Raw genomic sequence first — 19690 nt, 5'->3', positions numbered from 1 at the left:
GGTTCAAACTGGGCCTGGACCAGCTAAACAACAATGACAACTGCAAGAAAAAATAGCCGGGCATTGTGGCAGGTGCCTATAGTCCCAGCTACTTGGGAGGCTGAGGCAAGAGAATCACTCAAGCCCAAGAGTTGGAGGTTGCTGTGAGCTGTGATGCCATGACACTCTACCGAGGGCAACAGCTTGAAACTATCTCAAAAAAAAAAAAAAGAATACAAATAGAAAAACCTTATACAATAAGAACATAAAGAAAATATTTTTGTATAGCAGCACAACGTGTTTGTATTTTAAATTGTTATTACAGGCTTGGCACCTGTAGCTTAGCAGCTAGGGCTCTGGCCACATACACCAGAGCTGCTGAACCCAGCCTGGGGCCTGCCAAACAACAATGACAACTACAACCAAAAAATAGCCAGGTGCTGGCAGCACCTGTGGCTCAAGGAGTAGGGTGCCAGCCCCATATACCGGAGGTGGTGGGTTCAAACCCAGCCCTGGCAAAAAACTGCAAAAAAAAAAAAAAAAAAAAATAGCCAGGTGCTGTGGTAGGCATCTGTAGTCCCAGCTACTTGGGAGGCTGAGGCAAGAGAATCACTTAAGCCTGAGAGTTTGAGGTCACTGTGAGCTGTGACGTCACAGCACTCTACCAAAGGCAACATAGTGAGATTCTGTCTCAAAAAAAAAGAAAAAAATTGTTATTACAAAAGAGTTAAAATTAAAATGTTCATAAAGTACAAACATTACAGTGAGCTAAGGTTTATTGCTGAGGAAACAAAAATTTTTAAATAAATTACGTGCAGCCTACAGTAGTGACCAGTGGTGTCTGACCTGGCCCTTCACAGCCTCTCCCCACTCACTCACTACTCACCCACGTGCACAAGCACAAACACTGGCTGGTGTGTCACAGCTGCACACCCCACTCAGGACACTCACCCGCCACTCAGGTCTGCAGCCCAGGAGCGGCGGTGTGGTTGCTGTCCCAGCTAGGTTTGTGCAGGTGAACTTTGCGACGTTTGCCCGACAACAAAATCGCCTAAAGACACATTTCCTGTCTCTAAGTGACACATGACCATGTCAGCTGTCAAGCTGCCTTCTGGACATGTGCTCTGAGATCTTCCATTAACATTATACAATCAACAAGCCAGAAAACAAGTTCTATCTTTCTCTCCCAAGCCAGCCCCACTTTCTGGTTTTCCAGTGCTTATTGATGGCAATCAGACCTTCCAGCCTATCCTGCTTTTCTCTTTTTCTTTTGTTTTCACTGTTTCTCTCCCTGATTCAGGCTCAAAATATTGCCGAGCTGGAAACACCATCAACAGCCTCCTTGTTGCTGCACTTGCGTCATCCTCATCCTTTATAATGATGTCACCAAAATTCTTTATGTGTCACTTTGATGTCACCAGCGCCCAGCAGAACTGTCAGTGGCTTCCTGTTGCCAGTCACCATCTGGCATCCAGGACACCCCACTCTCCCAATCTCAGGCCCTTGTCCATTTCATCTTACACCCATGTCAAACCACACACGTGCCCTGTGGTCTCGCCCTGACAGCGTCTGTAGGCCAGGTGAGCCCATCCTCACAGTGGGCAGGGGACCCCTCATAAGAGGGGTTCACTGGGGGCCTGTTGTGGGGGTCTCAGCCTCATCTGCAGCAGCAGCCCTGAGCGGTTTCTGCCTGTCAGTCTCTTCTCTTCTCTCCACTTCTGTTCTGGAATCTATCTAACACGTGGCCTGTCTTACTTCTAGTTCTTCACTTGTCCCTGAGCCCAGCTGACACTCGGAACTCTTTTAGACAACATTTTGAACTTGTTCTTCATTGCCCTAGACTCCTAGCAGCCCTGGTCGCCTAACCACCCCAGCTCTCTAACCCTTCCCTGATGGCTTCTCAATGCATTTGGCATCATCATATTCTGTCTATAATTAGTTAACTACACATTTCTCTACTCCTTGGGGGAAGACATCTCATTCATCTTTGCTCTCCCAACACCTAGGAAAACGTCTAACTCATATTAGCCCATCAGTAAATATGCAGTAAGTAAAGTGTGGAGGGGGGGAATGCACTTTGTTGCCCAAGCTGGAGTGCTATGGTGTCAGTCTAGCGCACAGCAACCTCAAACTCCTGGGTTCGAGCAAGTAGCTGGGACTACAGGTGCCCTGGTTGGTTTTTCTGTTTCTTTATAAAAACAGGGTCTTTCTCTTGCTTAGACTGGTATCAACCCCCTGAGCTGAAGTGATCCTCCCATCTCAGCCTCCCAGAGTGCTGGGGTTACAGGCATGAGCCACTGCACCCAGCCAATAAATATTTTTATTGCATCTTTCCCCAAACACGGTTCCTTGGAACATAAGTGGCCTTATGAGATTATAATTAGCATTCCACGATCGACTGAATTTAGCACACAGATTTCCTCCTGGAGAACCATAATGCTGTTAAGCCTGTAAAGGCTCTGATAAGTCCTGCAGTCAAGAAATCTGTTCAGTGTTGATCTGTTTAGCAAGTATATTTGATCACAGGCCTTATTTTAAAAATAAGTTTCAGAATCCAACTAAGGAAATACTGCTTTAGAATCCTCTCCGAATCTTAGACTATCTAGACAGAAGGTAAATTGTAAGGGTTCTTGGTCCTGTTTGTTGCAGTGCACAAGCGTAGCTGTCCTTTTGAGATGCCACAAATCATCGTGTGATTTCTAATGTTTTTTATTTTCTTTCCTTTTCCCCCCTTGCCTAGTGGATCAGGATGATTTGTGCTTTCTGTCTGCCTTTTGGAAACAGATATGAGGTGGGTGGAGAGGGCGAGCAGGGAAGATTTCTATGAAGAGGACTCACCCCCGTTGCTTTCTGCTTCGTGTAGGCGTACTTGTCCCGAGTCAGTCTTTCAAAACGGTAGGTTGGCGCAAACGTGATTTCTTCCTCCTCTGAAACAGAGAGGCTTTGACATCAATTCTGGTTCCCCAAGTTTCACATCTGGCCAACTCTTCCCTCCCCTGTAAAGATATTGAGAGGGGCAAAGGGGAGAAGGAGGAAGACTGGAGGGCCTGGGAGCACAGCCTGGTGATCTTACCGAAGTGCAGGAAAACCTTCTGCTCCCTCCTCTCTGTGAGCAGCTGGTCGTGGGACAGCAGATCTGCATACTGCTGCTGCTTGATTTTCTGGATGATAGTTTCAGCCTCCTGGAACAAGGACATGCCCAGGCTGCTGGTGAGACACCCCTTCCCTTCTGATCTGGGCCCACTGAAGGTCTATGGCTGCACAGCTGGATGACCCGGGTGGCAGAGCGTTGGTGGGAAGGGGTGGCCGTGACAGTTATGTAGGAACTGAAAGGAAAGGCTGAGGCCCCATAGCAGGAACAGAGGTGAGTCCCTGCGGGGTAGGTGCCTTGGCCCAGCTCAGTGCCTGTGGCCCCTTGACTGCCTGGAGCTGACTCAGGGAGCCTACCCTGTGCTGCCCCGTCCCCCTGGGGACATTTCTTACCCAGGTGGGCAGATCCACGCGGTAGTTGAGATCCCCGAGCCAGAAGAGGTGTGTGAAGCGGTGGGTGATATTGAAGGGACTCAGCTTCTTGTCTCCCAGGGCCAGGAACCGGAGAATGTTCATGTAGTTTTGGTTTCTCCTAACATAAGGTCACAGCGACCACCATTACATTAGATGCCAGGAAATAGCTTTTCTGAGATTCAGACAAAATTCATCCACACATGAGGTCACTATTATGCTGATGCTGTCTCTGATGAGACCATGCAAAGCCCTTAAAGGCCACAGGACACCCACAGGGTCCCAGGCAGGTGGTCTGGTGTTGAGGGGTGAGAGATCTGTCTGGGCAAGTAACCCAAACACAGGCCCATGAGGGGATGGGCTTCATTACCTGAGTTTCTTTTCACTTCCAGAAGTCAAGTGGCTGTTAACAAACCCCAAGGAGGTTCCATTGAACATGAAGGACACCCCCACAGCTCCTTTATTCCCTAAAGGGAGGAGGAGAAAGAAAAATCAAAACACCAATAGGCAAACTTACTAACGGCTATAAAGTCAAGGCAGAGAGGAGCTAGGAAGGGGAAAAGGGCTGGGCAAGAGGACAGGTGAGAGCCCAAGGGCCAGCATACCCCCGGGCAAGGGACAGGAGGCTGCTGCTATAAGCCACTCAAGTGTCTCTCTAAAGTGACCAGGGTGGGCTTGGCGCCCGTACTCACTGGTTAGGACACTAGCCACATACATCGAAGCTGGTGGGTCAAATCCAGCCGGGGTCTGCTAAACACCAATGACAACTACAACAAAAAAATAGCCAGGCATTGTGGCAGGTGCCTATAGTCCCAGTAACTTGGGAGGCTGAGGCAAGAGAATCACGCTTAAGCCCAAGAGTCTGAGGTTGCTGTGAGCTGTGATGGCATGGCACTCTACCCAGGGCAACAGAGTGAGACTCTGTCTCAAAAAAAAAAAGTGACCCATGTGCCAGGCAGGCAAGGCTGGCCCCCCATCCCCACTCACTCCAGGTGAGACCCCAACGCACACTGCAGTCACACCTTTTCTGCCTTCATCTTAATCTATTTTGTGCACGTGTGTTCCCTGGAGCTGCAGCAGCACCTGAAAACTTGTTGGGAGGGCAAATTTTCAGGCATCCCCCCAACCACCACCAAGATCTACTGAATCAAAATTATGGGCTGGGGCCCAATAATCTGTGTTTAACAGCCCCTCAAGGTCGCTGGTGGCCCCCTGCCAGTTAAAAATTGCTTTTATATTTTTAAATGGTCAGGAGAAAAAAAATCAAAATAAATTTTATGACATATTAAGTTATAAAATCCAAACGTCAGTGTCCATAAGGCACATTTAACTGGAACATGACCACGCCCGTTCACTTAGGTGTCGTGGCTGTCAGGCTACCACGACACAGGTGAGTGGTCACCACAGAGCCCACATGGTCCCCTGAGCCTGGACTATTCATCATCTGGCCTCTTGTGGAAAGAGTGTGCTGACCCCTTTCAGAATCAGCTCTGTCCAGGACAGTAGCCACGAGTGGCTGTGGAACAAGAGAAACAGTAGGTCCCAAACAAGACAGGCCGTAAGTGTAAAATGAATGTCAGGATCACGCAGGATGTGAAATACCTATCAATGTTTTATATTGAAAACTTACTAGAATGATAGTATTTTGAATGTATGAAGTTCAATAAAAGCTATTGTCAAAATTAATTTCCATTGTTTCCTTTCATTGTGACTACCAGAAAATTTAAAATGATCTGTTTAGCTTCAGTTTCATCTCAGCTTCATGGTCATGTTCCAGTTAAATGTGCCTTATGGACACTGACATTTGGATTTTATAACTTGGACACTCTGGGTGAACCGTAAGCTGCATAGCCAGCTCAAGGCTCAGAGGAAGGCCTGGCAGGCCAGCTCATGCCACAGGGAGGCAGAGAGAGGCTCAGCACAAAGGCTATGGCCTTGGCCAGCCCTGCTCAGGGACATCTCCTTTTCCCCTCCTGTAGAGCCAATCAGGTTGAACTGCTGGCTCTGAGCCCCACCTGGGTTTCAATCCCTGTCCACTACTTTTTTTTCTTTTGTAGTTTTGGTTGGGGCCAGGCTTGAACCCGCCACCCCTGGTATATGGGGCTGACACCCTACTCCTTGAGCCACAGGTGCCACCTAGTCCACTACTTTCTTATCACTAGTTCTTGGGCAAGTAATGTAACTTCCCTGGAGCCTCAGTCCCTGTCCCTATCTGTGAATGGGGACAATGGTCCCTGCCACCCACTGAGTGTTTATGTTAAATGAGACTATCCTCGTGATGTGTCCAGCACCCCACCTTGCACAGGGCACACTCTCAGAAAGGTCTGGGTGGTTCTCTGGGTTAAGGTCCTATCAGCCCACACCAGCATTTGCTCCAGTACTGTGCTAATGGCTGGAAGCCATTTCAGGGGAGTGTCAAGGCAGGCTGGCTCCAGGGGAGAGGGGAGGGGAAGGGGAACAGGTGTTTGAGTTTCCAGGCCTCGAAGCTGCTCAGTGGCTATAAAGCTCAGACTCTGCTTAAGACTCCCTCTGACCGCCCATCTCTGACTGCCTGGCACCTCTCTGGCCCACACTACACGTGTGCTCTCTCTGTTCCTCCTATCTGCTCATGTGTTGTCTATGGAGCACATGAGCAGGGCTCCTCTGGGAGTTAGCCCAGGCCCAGACACAGCTGTGATGATGGGGCTGCGCAGAGGACATGCCTGGCCGGGGATGGGTGGGGTGGGATGGTGGTTTTCTGTTGTAAATGGACCCTATGCAGTGGGGCAGGGGCAGGGAGGCCAGACTAGAAGCTGGGGGAGGGAGACCCTGGACATGGTGGCTCCCGGGTCACAGAAGGCCCTGGGCATGGCCCAGGTTACCCACTCCAGCCCCACCTGCCTCTGTGGCAGGAAGGAAAGGGATGAGTGGAGGTGGAGGTGGAGGTGGATGTAGGCAGTTTGCAGTTTGTCAGCAGAAAAGCTGAGAAAGCTTTACTCGTTTGAGTGCAGCAATTCCCCATTCCCTGTTATCTCTGGGACCCTGTCCTGTCCCCAGTTCCAACCAGCAGAAACTGCTGGCCTCGTCCTCGACAACCCCTGAGGCCTCGTGTGTGTGTCCCACACATAGGTGCAAGCACCCTCCACACTCATGTAAACACACACAAATACATACCACGAACTCACACACACACACAAAACAGGGACACACTTATAGTGTGGTACACACACATGAACTTGCATGCATGGCTCACACCCCCACACACTCACACAGACACACAAATACAAACACATACGTAGACTTGCTCTAGACTGATACTACAAACACTTTCACACTGACAAGCACACACTCATAGATACAGGGACATCCACACAGACACACAAACACACACCCACAGACTCACACCCCACCCCCATGGAGCCTCCTGCTGCTATTAAGTTCCCAACGCACCCTGATCTGTCCCCACTGACTTTCAACTGCTATCAATATTTCCAGATCCAACCCAGGTGGCAAGCTCTGGGTCGGGGGCCGGCCACCTTTAGCCTGAGCTTGAATACAAGGTCTTACTAGCACCCAGCCACTCCCATTCACCTTTCGTGATAGCTGAAGTTGCTTTCCTGTTGCAAAGGCAAAAATGAGCCATCACATATGACCAGCTCGGCCCACAATATTTACCAATATTTTTTTCCAACAAAAGTTTGTTGATCCCTGTTACAGGCTCTTGCTACTCAAAGTGGCCTCTGTGGACTGACCAAAAGCGCTGGAGCCACCCAGAAGCTTGTCAGAAACTTGGACGTGCGGGCTCCACCTGAGCCTGACTAAGTCAGAAGCTGTAGTTCCGCCAGGTCCCCCCAAGTGCTGGTGTGGACCCTGAGCGAGTTTCACCTAGGGGGACCAATCATCCCCGTTTGCCCAGGACGCTGTTTTTAACTTGGGTGACACAAATGGTGAGCAGGGGCAGAGCGTGCCCTGAAGGCCGGGAGCCCAGCCCGCTCACCCAGGGTGTTGGCGATGCCCGTCTTCACGTTGTCTGTGCAGATGTGGCTGACACGGTTCTCGTGCTCTGGCTTGGCCAGCACCACAATGCGGATGTTCCAGAGCGTGTGGATGGCGACCTGGTGGGGAGGGACGAGGCTGGGACCTTCGACCAAGCTGCAGGGCTTGGACCCAGAGCATGGCAATTCACACCCACCCCAGACCAAGTGTGGAGCATGGCATCTGCGTCCCTAACCTGGGGGTCACTCCTAATGACACCAACATATGAGACAAAACATCTTAAAGGTGAGAATGGGGTTCACGAGGGCAGGGAACACAATAACCCAGCAATTTTCAGCAATACCGCACAGACCCCATCAATTTCTGAATACAGGTGTATCTCTCTGGCCCTGGAAGCATGGGGACCACTGAGCCCCCATCCCAACATCTTTCGAAGTGAAGGGCTGATAGGCTGAGACTGCACTTGCTTCTGAGACGCTCTTCCCGAGCAAAGCCCCTGTCCCGGAGCCCCACCCGGGGCTGCTGCTCACTGTTTTAAAAGTGATGCTGGTGATTTCTTGCAGGGAGTGTTTGAGGATCTCCAGCCACTCCTTCTCACCCAGGGGGTCCTCCTGGGTGCCGATCACATAAATGTCATGGGGGATGTAGTCGGCAGAGTCGTCCCGCGTCTTTCCCTGCCCCTTGGAGAGAAACCAGGACGTGATCTTCTTGGGAGGGGGGGCGTTACCTTCAACAGCAAAACCCAACACCAAATGAGTCAAAGGCATATCCGATCAACAGCATCAGGACAATTCAAAACAGGGAGAAGGGACATGTGGGGGGAGGTCACATGATCACGCAGGATCATCTAGACAGCCACAGAATGCAAGCTGGAGACCTGATGCCCACTCCACCCAGGATGCCAGCAAGGGGCAGAACTCGGTTAAGCCTCCTTTCAAAGAACAGAAACAGTGAAGATGCCCTGACATCAAATACCGCACTACACTTGGGACTATGATAGCAATTCAGCCACAGTTTTGTCCCTCAGGGAATTTCCATTCTATTTCAGGAACAGCCAAGTAAGCTGACAAGTTCGGAATGGCAGCTTCTAACCCGTTGTTGGGGGACAATGAAGACTCCCTTGCAAGAGGCAGATCCCAGCCCAGAGCTGAGTGATGAGCAGGTGTCGGCCAGAGAAATGGGAAGAGGGTGGAAGACTCCTCCGTCCCCATTTCAAAACTGAATCGAAGCAGCTTAATCAAGGAATGACGAAAGGTCTACTCTCACAACACCCTTAAATGATGGGTAAACTTTTCTCCCCCCCAAAGACAAACTTCTTTGCTCACAAGTGCCAAGAAGCCAGGAACTGGGATAACTTGACCACAGCTGAATTCTGCCTCCTTGAGTGGCTCCCAGTGGGTGCACAAGCCAGTGGCTAGTGGGTCACGATTTTGGAGACCCCTCCATCCTGTCCTTGTGCAGCAGGGCCCCAGCCAGCTGCTTCTATGTGTCTTCTGTGGGAAGCCCCCCACCTTGTGCAAAGGACAGCCCTGACTGTTCACAGCAGAGGAAATCAGGCAGCCAGTAAGACGCGAGACTTCCAGGGCACTGTCAGGGCTCTACTTCAGTGCTGTCTGGGCCTCTGCGACATCTGGGGGTGGGGGGTGAGAGCATAGGGCAGGCTGATGCCAGGCAGAACTGGACTCAGGACACCAGTAGAGACTGCTGAGACCTGGAGCCTCCTGTCTTCCCTTCTGGAAACTGGCCTGTCCTCCACTTGGTGGGTAGGCCACAAGTCCCATGCCACCAGTTCATTTCCAGAAGGTCCCTGCCCCTCTAGGAAGGAATGCTGCAGGGTGGGCGTGACTCTGCTCCGGATGAAGGGAAAGAGAGGCCGGGCAAGGTGGCTCACGCCTGTCATCGCAGCAATCAAGGAGGCTGAGATTGGAGGATCCCTTGAGCTTAGGAATTCAAGACCAGCCTGAACAAGAGGGAGACCCCATCTCTACCCAACATAGAAAAACTAGCCAGGCTTGGCTGCGCCTGTAGCTCAGGGGGTAGGATGCCGGCCACATACACCGAAACTGTCGGGTTCAAACATAGCCTGGGCCAGCTAAAACAACAATGGCTACCACAACAAAAGAATAGCTGGGCGTTGTGGTGGGCACCTGCAGTCCCAGCTACTTGGGAGGGTGAGGCAAGAGAACCGCTTAAGTCCAAGAGTTTGAGGTTGCTGTGAGCTGTGACGCCATAGCACTCTACCAGGCCAACAGCTTGAGACTCTGTCTCAAAAAAACAAACAAACAAACTAGCCAGGCATAGTGCTAGGCGCCTGTAGTCCCAGCAACTCAGGAGGCAGAGGCAGGAGCATGGTTTGGGTCCAGGAGTTTGAAGTTTCTGTGAGCTGAGGCTGATATCACAGCACTCTAGCCTGGGGCAACAGGGTGAAACTCTGCCTCATAAAACACACAAAAAACCCAAAAAACAAAAACAAAGGGAAGGACACCAGTTATATTAACATTTCAGATAAACATACACTTCACATTAAAAAATAAATAAATAAAATTTCAGATAAACGGATAGTTTTTAGAAGTAGCTGTTTATCTGGACGTCTTCTATCTACTAATTTATTTCTAGCTGAATACTTACACTAAATAATGATTCAGGACAATATGTACATTTAGTATAATATGTATACTTAGTACATAAGTATTAGTATATAAATATATACTGTCTATTAAGTTTTTTTTTTCCATTCTTCCTTTAGCAATTCTCTTGCCCTTTGCCTCCCAAGTAGCTGGGATTACAGGCACCCACTGCAATGCCCGGCTTTTTTTTTTTTTTTTTTTTTTGGTAGAGATGGGGTTTCACTCTGGCTCACTCCTGCTTATGCTAGTCTCGAACCTCCGAGCTCAGGAAATCCACCTGCCTCGGCCTCCCACAGCGCTGTGACTACAGGTGTGAGCCACCATGCCCGGCCAATATACAGTATATATTTGATACAACATATGTTTAGTCTATCTTTAGTTTTATTTTTAGCTGAATACTTAATGAAATATTTAGTATATTTATGTATTTAGGATATAAAATGTATTAGATCCAAACATATGTATTTAGAATTAATTTCTAACTAAATACCTATGCTAAAAAGTCATTTACTGTTCATATGAAATTTAAGTTTGACTGAGCGTCCTCTACCAATCTATCCACCTATCTCTGTCTCAGCAGGTGGGCTTCTTTCTTCCACACCTGGGGCTCCTTAGAGAACTGCTTCAGGCCAGCAGGGCTCCCACCAGCCCTTCCCCTAGACATTCAGACTCTTTCTCTAAAACTTTCTAATGTGGATTCTCAAAGCAACACACTCTGGCTGCTCTTGGGGTATAGTGGTTCTGGAACTCATCATTCTTACCCATCGTCTCAGTGGCAGGGAGGAAGGACAGGTGCAGCACCTCCTAGCCCGTCTGAGGACAGCCGAGGAAGGGAGGCAGAGCCCAGGGGGGTGGCTAGGGGGCGCGTGGGCCTACCCATGTTCCAGGTGCCAATGAAGATGGTGATCATGTCGGGCTCCGGCTGCTCCGAGTGCCTGTTCTTCATCTGCTGCAGCAGCTGGCAGAAGCCTTCTCTCTTCTAGGGGGGGAAGGACAGACAGACTCAGAAAGGCCCCTGCCTCCCCTGGACGCTCACTGTGCAAAGGACCTGGGTGGCTTCAAGGAAACCGAGTGGAGTGTAAGTCAGCACAAACTTCAGAACAGCAACTTGGAAATACGCGTCTAAAGCGGTAAATTAGAGGCTTCTGTGACCGGCCATTCCTCTGCAAAGTCGTGATTACAGGAAAATAATCAGGAGTGGCCCAGAGCTCCCAGCACGACCCTACAGCACGTGTTTCAATCCAGAAAAAAAATCAGGAACAATTTTAACATCCCATCTTGGGGGAGCCACTAATAATTATATTGTGGACCATCCGTAAGCTATGATAGAACGCCATAGTGTTTAAAAATTATGGCCCCAAAATACTTTATCAATGTGAAGACATGAATAGGCCATTAAGTACAAAAAGCTAGTTGTCAAAATGGTATGATTGGCATGATTGTATTTTTATTTTTAAAAAATACTTGGAAGGGTATAGTCCAAGGTTAACCAGCCGTACATGGGTATTTTTATTTTAAACACTCACTTCTTTGTATTTGCTACTTTGTCACCAATGAGAATAGATCACTTACACAATGAAAGAAAATTTAAATTAGAGAAAACAAATAAGAAGTAAAGGGCACATAAGGGCTGTCACAGACTCCTTAATATTTTTCACTTATTTTCTAGGGTACGTAATGGGGCCAGAGTAGACTTGGCAGGCTGACTTTAAATGGTGTAAACAAACAACAAAACTTCAGGTTGGACCATAGGACATGACTAGTGTTTGACTGTTTCATACCGCAAGGACAGTAATTTCATAGGAGCCAACTTAATAACGGCACATCTCAGTAAGCCTGCTCTGAAGAGACCCGCTCGTGAGGATGTGATGACTGTCTTTACTGACACCTCCCTGTAGCTGGGGATGGTGCACAATTCGATGCCTCAGTTTACCGGTGTGTCTCAATCCTTCTGAGCTTGCAGTGGGGCCCACATGCCGAGACCGCTACCCAGCCAGGCCAGCTCTCCCTGCTTCCCCCTCGCCTATTCGGCCCCCACTCTGTTTCTCCCAGCCCCCTCCCTGTCATTCCTGGCAGCTCTGGGTGCTCCCAGATCTCCTGCCAGCCCATTCCCAACACTGCAGGTGAAAGTGGGAGGGGGGTCCAGACGCTTGGGGGGAGGGGAGCTGCTGTTTGCCTGCCCTGGGATCCCTGGCCCCTTGACCTAACGGAGGTGCTGACATAAGCAGCCGGTCACTGGTGTGCTAGGTGCCCCTCTTGTTCTGTGGTCCAGCCTCACTGCCTCACACGAGCCACGGTGAGGATGGGTTTTGGCCCCTGGTTCACATTTCTGGTAGGGGGTCAGGTCGGGTCACAGAGGACCCAGCTTCAGTTATGTGGCGATCCAGCTTGGGTTTTCCCACTGGCTCACAGCAGCTCTTACCCCAGGGGCCAGTCTTGGAGGGGGTGTCTCATTTCTACAGAGTAGGACAAAGTGTAGAAAGTGAAGCCTTGTCAAGACTCAGATTTAAAGCCAGGGGTGCCCCAAAGAGCTCCCAAGTCCAGCCTAGAAAAGCTAAAAGCCTCCCAACTGGGCTCAGGGCTGGATCAGAGGCAGGTGAGAGAGGGTGTGCCCCTGGCTAGGGGGCAGCCAGGCACAATGGGAACTGGAGCGGATGCCGGCCTGGAACTGGTCCTCACCTCTGAGCTCAGCTTTCCCAGATGAGAACTAACTGAGCTAATGACGCCCACTCCCTGGCACAGAGCAAGCCTCAAAGGACATGTGTCCCCCCAGCCCACTCTTGGCCCATCTTAGCAATTTCTCGCTTACTTTGGAGTCGGCAAAAACATATTCCTTCCGTAGGATCTTCTCCTTTTCGGTTTCCACCAAAATCACTAACTTGTTTAGAAACTTCTGTGACTTGATGAGCTGCAGGACTGAAGAGAAACGGAAATTCATTTATTCATTCATTCAACATACAGACCCTCCGCCATGTTCCTGACTTCCTGGCAGAGCCTCAAATCTGTCTGACCTCGCAGATCCCTCTGTTCCTGGCTGCTCTTCCCAGGAGGGACTTGTCCTTGGGAAAGGTGGTGCCCAGTACACGCAAGAGGTGGTGGCCCGGACAGCAGAGACAGCTCTTCTTGTATTTTATCTTTCTCCTTCCTTCTCCCCTCCTTTTCTTTTTTATTTCCTTTACATTTCTTCCCTCCCTTTTTTTGCTTTGCTTTTATTTCTAAATTTCAAACTTTTACCTTTCAGTTTCATCAACTATTCAAAGACTCAAATTGTCCTATGTTTTTGCAAATGATAGCGCCCTTCCCAATTTCAAGTTTCCTAATGGATCTTTTTGGAATTTTACTCCATGTTTCCAAAAATCATGTTTAGATTGCTACTTTCTTTTTGTTTTGAGACAGTCGCATTATGTAGCCCTTAGTAGAGGACTGTGGTGTTGTAACTCACAATAACCTCATGGGCTCAGGCGATCTCCTTGCCTAGGACTATAGGCGCCTGCCATAATCCCCAGCTAGTTTTTCTATTTTTAGTAGAGATGGGGTCTCACTCTTGCTCAGGCTGATGTCCAACTCCTGAGCTCAGGCAATGCACCTGCTCGGCTTCCCAGAGTGCTGGGATTACAGATGTGAGCCACAGCACCCAGCAAGGTTGCTGTTTTCTAAAGCTTCAGTTTTAGGTATTTCCTACCACATATTGTCTGCAGAAGATGAGGATTCACACACACAGCCTGTCACCTTTACACTCCCTCATGCATAATTTTAGTCCCGTCATCTTCCTTCCAACAGTCATATTGGCCAGATAAGCACTCAGGGCTTACTTTATTACGGTTATGGAAGTACTGTTGATAGACCAGCCCTGACCGCTGTTCTTTTCCCACACAACTTTTTATCCTAGAGTTAATTACCATGTTTTTTTCACTGTTTCTAACTATCCCCCAGCTTGTCATTCTTTTTCATGTTAGTGAGCCTTTTGATGAGTTTTATCACCCTGCAGGAGCCTTTCCCAGAGCCTCTGGGTCTTGTCTTCTCTGGACCCGTGACCTCTAGGCCTGATGTGGAGCCTTCCCCTGGGGCCTCTCTTCATCATTTGAGAATTCCTCTACCTTTCCTTGGAGCCTATCTTTCTTGGTTGACACCCTCATTTTGGTAGACCAACGCTGTCTAGTGGCTTTCCAAGAAAGGAAGAACAGGTGACATATTTTTGGAGGCCTTGCATGTCTACGCTCACATCTAACTGACAGAACTCTCAATTTGAGATAATTTCCCCCAGGACTCTGGAGACCTGGCTCCATCAAGTTTAGTTGGCTTTGCTGCTGCTAAGCAACAGTGTTCTGATTCACCTGTGCACAGGTGAAATCCTATAGGCCTAAGGCTGCTATCCTTAAATGAGGGCTTCCTGGCAAAGTTGGCCTTTGGTTGGCACCTGGGAACTTGGATTTCAGAAGGGTTCCCACCATTCCCAGAACTGAGCAGCTCACTGCACCTACACCATTTGTACAAACAATATTATTTATGCAAACCACCTGCTTCCCCCTGGGGGTCTGGAGTCTGGGTACCTGCTAGACAAAGGGTACCTATATGACCAACAGCCAATTTAAAAACTCCACATGTGTTGTCACAACTCATTGGAGTAAGAATGAAGTGTGTCTGGCGTGACTCTGCTGGGACAGCAGCACTCTTAGAAGTTTGTGTCTGGTTTTCTCCAGACATCATGCCCTGTGCCTTCCCCTTGGGGGATTTTGCTTTGTACATGTATCCTTTCAATTTAATAAATCATAGCTGTATGGTCACATGCTGAGTCCTGAGAGCTCTCCTAGTGAATCATTGAACCTGGGAGTAGTCTTGGGGGACCCCGACACAATCTGTCATACCACTTGCTCTGCAAGTTTTTAGGCTCTTTATTTTGAAGCCAGCATTACATGGGCCCCCTCCCGTGTGCTGAGCACTCCAGCCAACCTGGAAACTTGTGCTGTTCAGGGCTGAGATTTCTTCCTGAATTCCTTCTTTCCTGTATTCTTACTGACGCTTATTATTTTGGTACTGGGCTTCCTGAGCTGGTCTTCTACATGTTTAAAATATTGCCTCTCCTATTTTCCATTAGTTCGTCCTTTCGTTGTACTTTCTGGGACCTGAACTTTATCTTTCCACCCTTGCACTGAGTGATGTTTAAAAATTCCTGTGATATTTGAATTTCTCCGGAGTTGCCTCTCCCTTGTTTCGTCCCTTTCCTCACCTCTGTCCTTCATTTTTACTTTGTTCTCTGACTACTCCTTTTGGATCACATTCTGTTCCTGTGTCTTGGTCCTGTTTCTTTTTGTAACAGAATTTGTTTCTTCCAAGTGTTTGTCTTTCTGTCCCATTGTTTCCTGCACTAGGCTCCTCCCCCCCCCCCCCCCCCCGTGATTTTTGGCTGTGTGCTGACAATGGGGTTGTTGAGCAGGCTTCTCCTCTGGGGGGCTGATTTCCTGAGGAAAGCACTTCTAGGGGCTCCTGATGCCACCAGCTCCTGAGACCTTTGTGGGTGCCATCGTAGGGGTTTGGGGTCTGAGTTGGGTGTTTGGTCCCTATGAGCTGGCCATTACTACCCATCTGCTTTTGACTTTGGAATTTTGTGACTCTCATGTCTGTGTCCCTGTGTGTCTTGCCTTTCAGAAGGGACTTGCTGACAGCGTATGTGTACGTAGGACACTGCTTACCCTGAGCAAGAAATCTCCCCAAAGGGAAATCACATCGTTTGTCTCACTCTGGTTTATTGGCACACAGCAGCCAGAGTTGTCCCTGCTTGAAACCTTCTAACAGCTGCTCGCTGCACCCAGAAGGAAATGTGAGCCTGGTCCCTGCCCGGCCTCTGCCTCCCCTGAGCTCTCTCCTGCCAGGCTTGCTCCCTCCTTGGAAATCTGCCCAAGGGCCTCTTTCTCTGGATTTTGCATGGCCAGCACCTTCTCCACATGCAGGCGTCTTCGTAGGGAGGCTTTTCCCAATCATTTTCCTATTTAAATTCCCAGCCTAGAGTTGATCACTCCCTGACAAATTCCTGATTTATATATTTGTGTATTCGTTTCCTCCTTTACCCTCTTGAGTAAATGCGCTCAGGGGAGTCCAGTCAAGTAATTAGACAGCTTGTTCAACTCTGTACACCAACACCTTGCACACAGTAGGAGCTTTATATTTCAGCATGCGGCAGCTGACTGTTCCCATGCATAGAAGACTATGACGCCAAAGCTGTTAACAGGCATGGTGACCAGAATAGGGCAAGGAAGCTCCAACGCCTGTAACCACAGATTTCCTCTGGGTGGGCTCCACCTTCCTGTAATAGCCATGACTGGAAACTGACCGTGGGCCAGGCTCTGTGCTAAGGGCACACCAGGCCCTGTTAACATTCATGGCAATCCTACTAGGGACTCCTGTCTGTGGAGGAGACACTGAGGCTTTGAGGAGTTTAGTAGCTCACACAAGATCACGCCTTACGGCGGCACCCATAGCTCAGTGGTAGGGCACCGGCCATGTACACTGAGGCTGGTGGGTTCAAACCCAGCCCAGGCCAGCTAAACAACAATGACAACTGCAACAAAAAAATAGCTGGGAGTTGTGGCGGGTGCCTGTAATCCCAGCTACTTGGGAGGCTGGGGCAAGAGAATCACTTAAGCCCAAGAGTTTGAGGTTGCTGTGAGCTGTGACACCATAGCACTCTACCCAGGCCGACAGCTTGAGACTCTGTCTCAAAAAAAAAGAAAAAGATCGCGCCCTGTGAAGTCATGGTGCCAGGACATGGCCCCATTTACCCAGAACCCTTACCCTGAGCCCCACTGGCCATCGGTGCCACTTATAAAGAGACCACGTGAACACAGGGCATGTGCGCGTGATTTCACTCACGCATGCATGAGCAAACATTCATCCCTTCACTGTGTTCATTCACTCATTCCTTCCTTCACTGTGTTCATTCATTCATGTGCTCATGCAGGATGCATTAATGGGCCACTTTGTGCTGAGCACTGCTTTAGGCTCTGGGAATTTAGTGGAGAACAGAGTAGAGCCACATCCCAGGCTCTGCAAAGCCCACATGAAAGGGGGGGATGTGGGATTTATGAGCAAAGTTGCGAGCACCTCAGGTGATGGGCATACATTAAGTATGCACTTGCTGAGTACCAGGACCAGTGCCAGGGCCTGCAGATTCCAGGCTGTGTAAGGTAAAGACCCTGCTCTCTTTGAGGGAAGGAACTTGCAAACAGAAAATGGTGTTTTGACATGACAGAAGGTGAGTGAGCTCCACCAGCTGGGGAGGACTGGAGCCAGGTGGGTGGCCCCCAGAGGCTGGCAGGCCTTGGGCACCTAAGCTGCCCTCTTACAGGCTCACACATGTGCCCTGAAACAGCCCTTTTTTTTTTTTTTTTTTTTTAGAAACAGGGGTCTTACTACGTTACCCAGGCTAGTCTCAAACTCGTGGGCTCAAGCGGTCCTCCGACCTCAGCCTCCTGAGTGGCTGGGCTGCAGTTGTGCATGACTGTGCCATCAACATAGCCCATTCTTGCCTTGGGCCAAGTTTTCTCAGGACACTCATCTCCAGCTCTGCTCTTTCACCCAATCTGCTTCCACAAAGGGGAATATCACCTCTCAACGGCAACTGCTCCAATGCTTGGGCACTCAAGGCCCTGTACACAGTTGGGACAGCGTGCCTTCCTGCTTCTAACCTCCAGGGCCACCATGAGCTATGTGGGACATGTGCTTTCCCTAACACACTGCACTGATGCCTGAGCCAGAGTGAGACCTCATCTCCGAAAAGAACAGCCAGGCGTTGTGACGGGTGCCAGTGGTTCCAGCTACTCAGGAGGCAGAGGCAGGAGGATCGCTTGAGCCCAGGAGTCTGAGGTTGCTCTGAGCTATGATGCCACAGTTCTCTACAAGGGTGAGACTATCTCAAAAACAAAACAAACAAAACCACAAGAAACAAGCATAACCCAGTCTCAAGGGCGCCCACTGCCCTCTGCTTTGCTCTGAGGCTGATCACCAGGCTCTGCCCAACACTGGCATTGCCCCTGCCTCCTGCACCCTGAATGACCTCCCTAAGTGGGGGTATCCTTAACTTGGGCCATAGCTGGAACACCTGCTTACCCTCCCAGACCCAGACTTGAAGGTCTTGCTTCAGGTTTTCCGAAGCCTTCCCACTGCACCTGAGATAAAATCTAAACTTGTGACCAGGCATGAGGCTAAGTCGTCCCATATCCCCTCCCTCCAAGGCTGCCACTCGCCCCTCCCAGGCCCCTCCCTCATCCCAGGTGTGCCCTGCCTGTGTCTGCCATGGGGGTTGGCACCTGCTGCACTATGATTGGGATGTTCTTCCCGCAGACCCTGCTGACCAGTTGCTTCTTAACCATGAGGTCCCAGACTGTGCCCCATCTCCCCCCTCAGAGGGCCATCCCTGTCCACTTCGTCTAAACAGCCCCCCTTCCCAATCTATCTCTACCCCATTACTCTGCCTTCTTTCCTTTGTGGCACTTACCAGGAGCTCAATCATCCATCATAGGGATATATGTATTTTATTATTGGCCACACAACACACCAGAATAGAAATTTCATTTGGGGAGGGCCTTTTCTATCCTATTCTCCCTGGATCCTGAGTCCTGCCACTGTGGCTTATCCATAAAGATTTGTTTTGTGCATGCATTGATTTGATGGTACAAAAGCAAAGCCTCAGTTGCTCAGAACCCACTAACAACAGCTGACCCTGGGAGTGGTCGTCACATGCTGGGTTCTGTCCTAAGGAGCCTCCCACGTGTCATCCACTTAATCTTTGTAACTTCTGTTTTATAGATAAGCAAACTGAGGCCCAGAGAGGCTACATGACATGTTCAAAGTCACGCAACTGCTAAATGGCAGAGCTGCGATGTGACTTTAGATAGTTTGGCTCCAGAGTCCAGGTACTTCTGAGCCGTGCTGGACTGCCTCGCAGCTTATGCTAAAGAAGCTAGTGATTGTCAACAGCACTGCATCCATGCAGAGCCTTGTCCCAGGCACTGGGAGGGGACAGGAGGGATCAGACTGGCTGGGGCAGAGGTGTACACACACACGCACGCGCACACACACACACAGTCTTGCACAGGACCACCAGGGCAGGACATGCTGAGTATCTGACAGGTGTGAGCTCACTCCCAGGGGTTCAGAGACGGAGTGCAGGGGACGCCTCCTGAGGGGAGTCGAGAGAAGTACAGGAGTCCACAGGCAGCAGGTGTGATGGACTGGCTGCAGTCTGCTCCTGACCCATCACCTGTCAGGCACAGGCAGGGGGGGGGCACGAGGGATGCAAAGGGGCCTACTTTTCTTGTGGCTGTAGAACTTGTCCTCAGAACCATCCTTGGACTTCTTAATAATCAGTTTCCCAGACTCCACGTCGACTTTCAGCTGCATTTTCTGAGGGATCCCCAGAGACTCTGATTTCACCTTTGAGGAGGAAGAGACGTCGTTCATTGATTTTCTGGCATTTGCAATGCTGACCCAAGCCCCTTGTCTTCATGGCTGACTCTTGGCTGGTATCCCAAGTGGGGCCATTGGGCTTCTATTTCCCGATCTCCCTTGCCCAGCATCCCACATGCACGTTTCCATGGGCACAGGAGTCTAGA

General features: G+C 49.8%; 1 protein-coding gene across 2 annotated transcripts in view; it reads right to left on the bottom strand.

The window, feature by feature from the left end:
* INPP5D (inositol polyphosphate-5-phosphatase D) overlaps window positions 1-19690 on the bottom strand; it is a 129952-nt gene that overhangs the window by 29066 nt on the left and 81196 nt on the right. For both annotated transcript variants that reach the window (XM_053597130.1, XM_053597131.1), the window contains exons 9-17: window positions 19388-19511; window positions 12892-12998; window positions 10959-11061; window positions 7986-8182; window positions 7457-7574; window positions 3851-3947; window positions 3463-3601; window positions 3053-3161; window positions 2818-2906 (exon numbers count right to left, since the gene is read on the bottom strand). In XM_053597130.1, coding sequence (XP_053453105.1) covers window positions 2818-2906; window positions 3053-3161; window positions 3463-3601; window positions 3851-3947; window positions 7457-7574; window positions 7986-8182; window positions 10959-11061; window positions 12892-12998; window positions 19388-19511 — 1083 coding nt within the window. The remainder of the gene's footprint in view (window positions 1-2817; window positions 2907-3052; window positions 3162-3462; window positions 3602-3850; window positions 3948-7456; window positions 7575-7985; window positions 8183-10958; window positions 11062-12891; window positions 12999-19387; window positions 19512-19690) is intronic.

Source organism: Nycticebus coucang, chromosome 7, assembly GCF_027406575.1.
Source record: "Nycticebus coucang isolate mNycCou1 chromosome 7, mNycCou1.pri, whole genome shotgun sequence".
NCBI lineage: Eukaryota > Metazoa > Chordata > Mammalia > Primates > Lorisidae > Nycticebus > Nycticebus coucang.
This window is presented reverse-complemented; position numbering and strand designations above follow the sequence as displayed.